The 8904-nt window shown below is 41.8% G+C and overlaps 1 protein-coding gene and 1 pseudogene across 1 annotated transcript in view; one reads left to right on the forward strand and one right to left on the reverse strand.

Moving 5' to 3' along the window:
- CD55 (CD55 molecule (Cromer blood group)) overlaps positions 1-8429 on the reverse strand; it is a 109832-nt gene extending 101403 nt beyond the window's left edge. Inside the window, exons 1-6 of the mRNA XM_065871223.1 lie at positions 8295-8429; positions 8105-8246; positions 7083-7265; positions 5479-5670; positions 4988-5087; positions 2959-3044 (exon numbers count right to left, since the gene is read on the reverse strand). Coding sequence (XP_065727295.1) covers positions 2959-3044; positions 4988-5087; positions 5479-5670; positions 7083-7265; positions 8105-8246; positions 8295-8429 — 838 coding nt within the window. The remainder of the gene's footprint in view (positions 1-2958; positions 3045-4987; positions 5088-5478; positions 5671-7082; positions 7266-8104; positions 8247-8294) is intronic.
- Positions 3274-3629, forward strand: LOC136132580 (DNA-directed RNA polymerase II subunit RPB11-a pseudogene; annotated as a pseudogene).
- Positions 8430-8904: the final 475 nt, after the last annotated feature.

The following is an 8904-nucleotide window of genomic DNA, read 5'->3' on the forward strand; positions in this document are numbered from 1 at the left end:
AGAGGCAGTGTCACAAGGAATGATGGGAGGGCATGAAGAAGTCTGAGGTATCTGGACAACTACAGAAGTTTGCAAAGGATGAGGGCAAGACATAAGCATGGAGAAGCAGGTAGACCATGTCTAGCCTTGAACACTGTATGGAGGAGTTTAGACTTTTACACAATGAGGAGACACTAATAAGCTTTAAGAAGGAAAGAGACAAGTCACATTCGTGTTTTAGATGGATCACTAGGTAGAGTATAGATGAAACATTAATGGAGTGTATGAATGGAGGCTGGAGGCCACTGCAATCAGTATCACTTTTGAACTCGAGCAAATGGGACTCCTGCCTTAACTCCCACAGCTTAAAAGGCCAAGCTCTGGCCCTCCTCTGGCTGTGCCTCTCTCTACTAGATGGGGAATCTGCAGGGCTGAGGGGGTATGTTCAATGAGAGCTCCTCCCCCACCCCATTCTAAATCATGCTCCAGGAACTGGCAGCCAGAACTCCCTGTGCCAACACCCCTTTCAAGTCTTCGCCTGGTCCATATTCTTGAGGATGGTCTATACTGTGGATGTGTTCACCTTTAGGCCAAAGTTCAATGGAGTAGGGATAAGGGTTACAGGGGACGTGACTTGGGTGTGTAGGCCGAGCTATCCATTTACACGCATCAGAGACCCCTCACAGTGCAAGAAGGGGGCGCTGACTTGAGAAAGTCTGTGTCTTAGGCCAAGCGACTTCCATTTATACCCTTGTCCTGGATCCTGAAAATGTTAGGCGTGGCCCTTACTGCAATAGTCCAGACAAGGGATAATAAACTATATTAAAAGTGTTATAGGTGGAAGATAAAAGACAAGTTTGAGGACTTCCCTGGTGGCGCAGTGGTTGAGAGTCTGCCTGCCGATGCAGGGGACATGGGTTCATGCCCCGGTCCAGGAAGATCCCACATGCTGTGGAGCGGCTGGGCCCGTGAGCCATGGCCGCTGAGCCTGCGCGTCCAGAGGCCTGTGCTCCACAATGGGAGAGGCCACAACAGTGAGAGGTCCGCGTACCGCAAAAAAAAAAAAGAAAAAGACAGGTTTGAGAAATAGATTAAGGAGTAAAGGAAAATGATTTAGTGATTAGAAGTGAGAAGATAAAGAGGGGGGCCTGGGACGACAGATATTATATAGCAGGGATTGATTCCAGGCTAGCATGTACTAGCAGTCTACTAAAATTATTTTTGAAAAAGAAAATATTGGCAGAGAGAGAGGAAAACAGATCTTTCTGATACTGAGGCTTTGTTCAGAGGTGAACAACTATCACTCTTGATTGATTTATAACCAAGGATAATTTCTGAATATGCCCATTGTTCATTCGTTCTGTATATCCACACCTGCATATCCACATCCACACATGGACATCAATGCTGTCTCATGTGTTGATAGAGGCCAGGGCTGCATACTTGAGGTAAAACAGCTCATTGCTAAAGAATTTGTACTTTCCACTTGATGTTTTTGGTACTGTCAAAACAGGAAAGTTATGTGGAAAATCAACCCTAGGAGAAGTAGGGCTTTAATAGGGATAATTGAAGACACTGGGGTTGCTGAGGAAAAAGGGCTCTTTCCTGCAGGATTCAGATGTCAGTGCCTGCTGAGTTGCAGAGACAGATAAAAGAATCAAAGAGGAAAATATGAACTTCAGGATGTTCACCACAGAGTTGAAGACACCAGACAGAGAGCAGGACCTGTCCTAGCCACGGGCAAGCATGAAAAGAGAGTGGGTTTGCAGTGCAAAAGCTCTACTATGCTGGAATACGTGCTTGGTGTCCACATTTGTGACACTCGCGACAGCAATTGCTTGTAAAGATATTGGCCTCAACTGGGAAACCACTTGTTCAGGCTTTGTGACAAGCTGTTGCCTGTGTTAGAAAAAGATATGGTCCAGCCCCTGCTTGCTTTCCATATTTGGTTCAGTATCATTTACAGCATCCCTTACTGGATGGTGGAAATAGGAAAGGTGATGGTGGGTAGTAATGATGGATATGTGAAAATAATAATGAGAAAAAGGGAGAAATAGTAGCTATGGGAGGGCAGGGCGCCAGATGGGTGTGGCTGGAGTAAACTCCTGGTTGGCAAGGCTTCATTTTATTTGTCTTCATATCAGTTGACACCACACATTCCCTACCATAGAGTGTCAGTCAATAAATGCTTGATAAATTACACTGCATCTACTCTAGTCTCCTGCTCCTAAAAACCCCCAAAACTTGCACTTAGCAATAATTTTAATGACAATGAGAGAAATAAAGCCTATTTTTTAGAATATTACATATATTTATTCCTCTCAATTTTCAGGAGACATATGTCTCTAATTCACATACATTTAACTTGATATATCCATTTAGGAAATTATCTCTGTGTCCTATTCCCCCCTTGAGAAGACAAGATTTTCAAGTGCAGAAACCATACTTCTTCTTTATTATGTAAGGTTATTTCTCTAATGATAAAACAATATACCACACTTTAAAACACTTCTACATAACTACCTCAGTTAATAATCCTTAAAGGAACACATAGGTAACACTAGGCGTTAGAAGACTTATGGGTTTGAAATCAAGAAATCTGGGTTAAATGCTTTCTTTTGCCACTTATTTTGACATACAGGATCAAGTCATACAGACCCTCTGATCAAAAGCATTTTAATCCATAAAATTAAAAATTATGGGGGAAAAAAACCCATATCTATTTTACTTGACTCTTAGAAGGAATGGTAAGATGACCAAGAACAATATAAACCTTAGTTTGTTTTTAATCCTTTATCTGCACAGTTAATAAATTAAGAAGCATTACTACTAGAGATCTTTAAATTACATAAAAAACACACACATTGGAAGGTGAGGGTACTACAGATACATACTGTGGGTTATTCTTAAAGAGCAGAAAGCAATTTATTATTAATTATTCAGTCCCACACCTGAGTGCTTAGAATTTTTCAGTCTTACCTTGGCATTCTGGAAACGGATCACTCCACTCAACAGTATTTCCCGCAAGAGAACAGTAACTAGAAGTTGCACCAACTAATTTGTACCTAAAGCAATGAGGGAAGAAAAAAAGTTAAGTTCCATTCACACATACTCGACTTCCCTTAAATTCTCCAGAATATCATCTTAAAATATTTATGACACCAGTAGATAGAGATAAAGCAATAGTTGATAAAAGTCCATGTGGCAGTTTAAAGGAAAAGAAAAAAATTATATCTGAAAGGGTGACCTTAAAGAATAAAAAAGGGCGGCTTTGGAGGCGGCTGCGACGCTAGGATGAACGCCCCTCCCACCTTCGAGTCCTTCTCGCTCTTTGAGGGCAAAAAGAATATCACCATTAACAAGGACACCAAGGTACCCAATGCCTGTTTGTTCACCATCAACAAGGAAGACCACTCTAGGAAACATCATTAAATCGCAGCTGCTGATGGACCCACAGGGGCTGTTTGCTGGCTACAAAGCGCACCCCTCCCCCCACCTTGGAACACAAGATCATCATCTGCATGCAGAGGGACTACAGCCCCCAGGAGGCCTTCACCAATGCCATCACAGACCTCATTAGTGAGCTCTCCCTGCCGGAAGAGCGATTCTGGGTGGCCATCAATGACAAGCAAGAAGGAATTGAGTACTGAGCCGCACCCGGCCCTTTTCCAGGCACCAGGTGGACAAGAGAACTTCTTCCAGCCGTGGGCCTCCTTGTAGAAACTCCAGTGAGCCCCTCACCCCCGACACTGATGTGTCCTGTACATAGTTTTATCTTCCTAATAAAATGTGGCAGGAAAAGACCCAGCTGTGACTTCAAAGCAAATGGGCCATCAGTTCAGTGGAGGTTGCGGACCTGTTCCAAAGCCACTCAGGGACCTCCTTTCAGGACTGGTCCAGAGACCCAGATTTCTGTCTGAGGAGGTGGCAGGAACAAACTCATTCTGGACAAAACCTGGGAACCTGGGGCTGCCAGGCAGCGTCTCAAGCAGAAGGAAACTGAAAACCCATGTGCTTCCAGGAGTCTCTGCTCTAGAAGCCTCAGCTGCCAGGCCTGCCTCCCAGCAGCTCTCCCCAGGCTTCTCTTACATAGTAGAGTTTAATAAAAATATTCACCGAAAAAAAGAAAAAAAAAGTATAGGACGGGCAAAATATTTTTGATTTGGGTAGGGCACATGTTAGAAAATAGTAAAGTGTTTTAAAACATTTTTAAAAGATACAGATGCTTAAATATTTTATATTTCTGAGTTCTAAAAGATCACTACAGACACCATAGAATAATAGAATGTACTTCTATTTAAAGGGTTCAAAGTACCCCCAGATTTAATATTAATGATATTAGTGATCCAAACATCTATGTTTAGTACAGGAGACTAGTGATAATGATAGTTTTATAAAGAACAGGGATAAACACACACAATAAAATATCATAATTCAATTTGCAGATATTAACTGAGAGAATGAGTATAAAGGTTTTAGCAGCACCTGAGACACTGACAATACTCAGTGAGTAAGTTCCTTTTCCCTGCATAGAGAACTTATAAAAGATCTTAGGTCAGAATGATATTTTCACACTAGGAATAATTGTTTTTAACCCATGATATTTTATAACAGATTGTTCGTATATAGAAAAAACAAATGCAAATTCATTATTTAGGTAAAGAATGGTTTCATATTTAACACTGAAAGGATTTAATTTCTCCAAGGATCATCAACTTATCACAAGTATTTTCCTATACATATCACACTTAAAATTTTATAATGAATCACATATGTACTGAAATCTAACCATTGAGAGAATTTTGGTGGTATTATAAGAAATCTTCCTTTCTTGCCCCATTTTACTAAATTTAACTGTGATGAGTTCATGATAAAGGGTCTTTGAATAGAGGGGTGGTTTTATTGCTACTAGCTTGTAAACACTGGCTACAAATCTAAAAGCTTCCATCTTAAATCCTAATTTGTTTTTCCATTTGTTAAATATAGTGTTTCATATACCCAAACTTACCCTGTATTACATGAAAAATGGATGGGCGATCCAAATAATAGGTCATGTGTTATACTGACATAACCATTTTTTATTTCTCTAGGGTTAGCACATGATTTTTCTAGAAGAGAATACAAATTGATTTTTTAAATTAAATTATCAGGTACATCTATGCAAATTCATCATCTGAACCATTGATATTACTTATCCTTAGACTATTTAAATCGTACCTTCATTTTATCAGTTTCAAGAAAACAACATATTTAGACTATACACTATTTGATTTTAGGTAACCTTAAACTAATTAAATGAGAAATCAGTGAGTAAAGTAATATTTCTAGCTCACAGGTATTTAGTTTCCCTAATTTAAAATAAAATGGTTCCAATGGTTCATTTAAGAATCATTCTAAATAATAACATGTACACATAGACTTCCACTATGAGTGAAGGAAGAAACACTATTTTCCCCAAACACCATATGGTTAAGAATACTCTTTAAAAATTATACTCACTTTTACAAAATTCATCAGGTTTGGACCACGTAAAATTCTGAAGGCAAGTTAGTTTTCCTGAGAGAGAATGGTCCCTTATGTAGCCCAAACGGCAATCATATTCTACAGTGGAACCTTCTGGGAAATAATTCTGTTTGGTATAAGACTTTTTGAGAGATGCAAAAAGTAGCCTGGTTGGAACATCACAGCTACCTAAAAGTATTAACAAAAGCAACAACAAAAAAATTAATATCACTTTATTTTATAACCTATGTTTAATTATCTGGTCCTATATCACTCCTTTTTCTATACTTCTTTGTACATATTTGGTATTTATATTAATATCACTATGGCACTGACAGTGTATCAAGCATATTCACATATAAATTTTCATTTCCCAGTTACTAGAGGCCTGTGAAGTAGATTTGGCACATAGAAGTCACTATGCCCACAATTTAGAAAATATAACTCATTTAAGTTGCCTGGCATAGTTCTGGAACTGACTCAATGCCAGCTCCCTTATCCTGCCCCATGTAGCACAGGGGTAGATGATAACTGGTATTTCCAGATCCCTGGGCTAGTGTCCTGGACAACGATAATAGTTAATAATAGTTAATATTTATTGAGTGCTCCTAAATGTTTTACACATATAAACTCATTTAATCCTCAGAACAACCTATGGGGACAAGGATCAGATGAGCCAATGGTGGACCTAAAAGTATTTACAAACTGTAAACATCCAGGCAAATGTGAATTTATAGTGGCCTGGTATAGTGGAAGGGGCACTGGATTTATAGTCAAAAGACTCAAGTTTCCACCCTGGCTCTCCTGCATAAGGGAGCTCCTGATCTCAAGGAAATTGTTTAACTGGGGGCTGCTTTCTCAACTGTAAAATGTGGATAAGTCCCTAACTAACCTCAGGGAGTTGTTGGAAGGATTAGATGAAGTACTATATGCAGAAGAGTTATAAACTCTAAAACATGATACATGTGCAAAGACTTATGTACTTCAACCTCCTGCCTTGTATCATGGATAGATAAAAAGTTAAAGCTGATCTCACACCTGATTTCAGAAAATACTTGTGGCAGTTTCTATCTTTACTGTAGCTTCCATTGCTCCAAGTTGTTCAAAGGCAGGAATCAAGTCTTACCTTTATCTTTACTTGTATACGTCAAAGCTAATCTAGGGCTATGCCTATAATGGCAGATTTTGAGATAAAAATTGAGAATTTTTAAAAATATCACTACAGAGTTGTATTGGGTAAGTCCTACTTTACAAAATGAAATTTAAGAAAACAGAGGATTTCTGTTATGTGTCTCAAGGTAATTGCCAAATGTAGTTATATATAATTTACTCCCTAGACAGTACCTATTGTTTATTTTTGCTATTACTCAGTTCAAGAGTTACAGTGTTAAGGGGGGGAAAAAAAACCGTTAACGAAGGGCAGGACCTATTCCAGAAAGCAATGCCGTCAATTAGCTAGATTGTGAAGTGCCAACAGGTATACCCTGGCGATTAATAATGCTAGAAAACTATCTATTACCAGTCACTCCAAACAGGGATAAAATTAAACTTAAGAAACATTCCATTCCCATAACTTTTCTAAGATGAAATGAAAAACTTACGATTACAAAATTCTGCAACCTCTGACCATTTATTATTCAGACAGACCACTGAGTCTGCCTTGCCAGGAACTTTTACAAAGCCTTCGTTGCATTTGTATGTTACTGTGCTTTGTATGGGAAAACTTGTAAGAGCTCCCAAAGCTGGTTGGGCATTAGGTACATCTGGGGGAAGGCTGCAGTCACCTAGGGAGGAAAAAACAGAACTGAAGGAAATACAACTTTTCAATTCATTGCAGCATTCCTTTCCCAAGACGAATAAGGGAAGCAGCAATGGCTTTCTATGCCCACATAACATTCCCATCCAATGCTCAGCTGACATACCGAGAACGTGCTAGGCTTCCTGTGTCAGTTAATTCAAAACTAAAATAGTCGAAAATAAATTCCTGCCCTTCGTTATCTAATATATACATACATATATATATATATATATACACACACACACACACACACATATATATATACACATATGTACATATATAATATATATATAGTGCTTTAGACTTTCACATACATACTGTTGCTAGGCACACAATAAAGACAGACGCCCCCTTGGAACGTTACACCTGGAGGAGATGACGCGCAAACTTGTAGCGCCACGTCTGTACACGACTGGACCCTGTTGAGAGGTGAGAGTGGTCAACTATTTGGCCTTCCACCCTTAAGGAGATGCTGAGGATTCACTCTATTCGAGCCCTACCTTTTGGCTTCCGGGTGTTTGCTCCCTGTACCCTCCACGCCTCACTCCTAAAACCCTGCCAGCTGGGGTCCAGCACAGCAAGCTTCCTAACTGCCGGCTAGCAGCGGAGAGCCTCTTACCGTCCCCAGGGATCGTGCCAGTAGGAGCGCTGATAGAGGTAGAGGATTACGGGAACAATTAGGGATGCCGACATTCCTCAGCGACCCTGGTCCGCCGACTTTCCGGTTGTTGTAGAGACGGGCCCTGCCCCTCCCACACTGCCTAAAGGTTTAGCCTGAGGGGTGGGGGTGGGGGGTCCCTGGGGGGTCCCCGACCCCCCACTCACCCGACGCAGCCGGAGGACGCAGGAGCAGCAGCAGCAGCGGCGGGGCCAGCCCGCCCAGTAGGCGCAGCACAACTGTAGCGCTCCGCCGCGCGGAACTCATGGCGAGCGGGGACGGGGATCCGGCGTTGGGACTCCGCGGTCTCTGAGGTTAAGACCAAGCAGGCTCGAGCCAGGAGCTGGAAGTAGGAGCAGCGCCCGGTAGTTCTGCAATTCGAGTTAAATTAGTGCCTTGGGCGGGGCCAGGGCTCTGAATCTCCAAAAGAGATGGGTGGAGAAGGGCTTTGCTCACACCAGGTGCTGGGCTGGGTAAGGGCGGGGGCTCCATCGTCACTGGCCTCTGGGGACCCAAGCAGAGGAAAGAGGGATCCTGGGCAAGGAGAGGAGCTCTCCGGCGCTGGACGCTGGTGGGGCGGGCGGGGGGGCGGGGGGGGGGGCTGCAATGAGTCGCCAAGTGGAAATGTAAATATCTGCTTTCTTAAGTAAACAAAATAATGGGGGAACTGAAGAGAGAGCGGAATGGTTAAGTGGCGCAGGCTTTGCTCCCCGGGAATCTGAATTAGTTTAAGTGGAAATTAAGCGCACTTGAGTGCTACAAAGCTGAGCTGTATGTGCGTTGGATTTTGAGTTTGCTCCCGGAGCTGAGAAATAGGGCCCACCCAGGGACGTGGTGTCTTCAACTAGGAGGTCTGTCAAATGCCAACAAGAGGATGGGAGAATAAAAACCACAGTGTGTTGTCTCCTAGGAAACTCTGTAATATGAAAACAGCAAGTGGGAAACCACCCCAGAAAACAGGTCAAGA

This window comes from Phocoena phocoena, chromosome 1 (genome assembly GCF_963924675.1).
Source record: "Phocoena phocoena chromosome 1, mPhoPho1.1, whole genome shotgun sequence".
Classification (NCBI taxonomy): domain Eukaryota; kingdom Metazoa; phylum Chordata; class Mammalia; order Artiodactyla; family Phocoenidae; genus Phocoena; species Phocoena phocoena.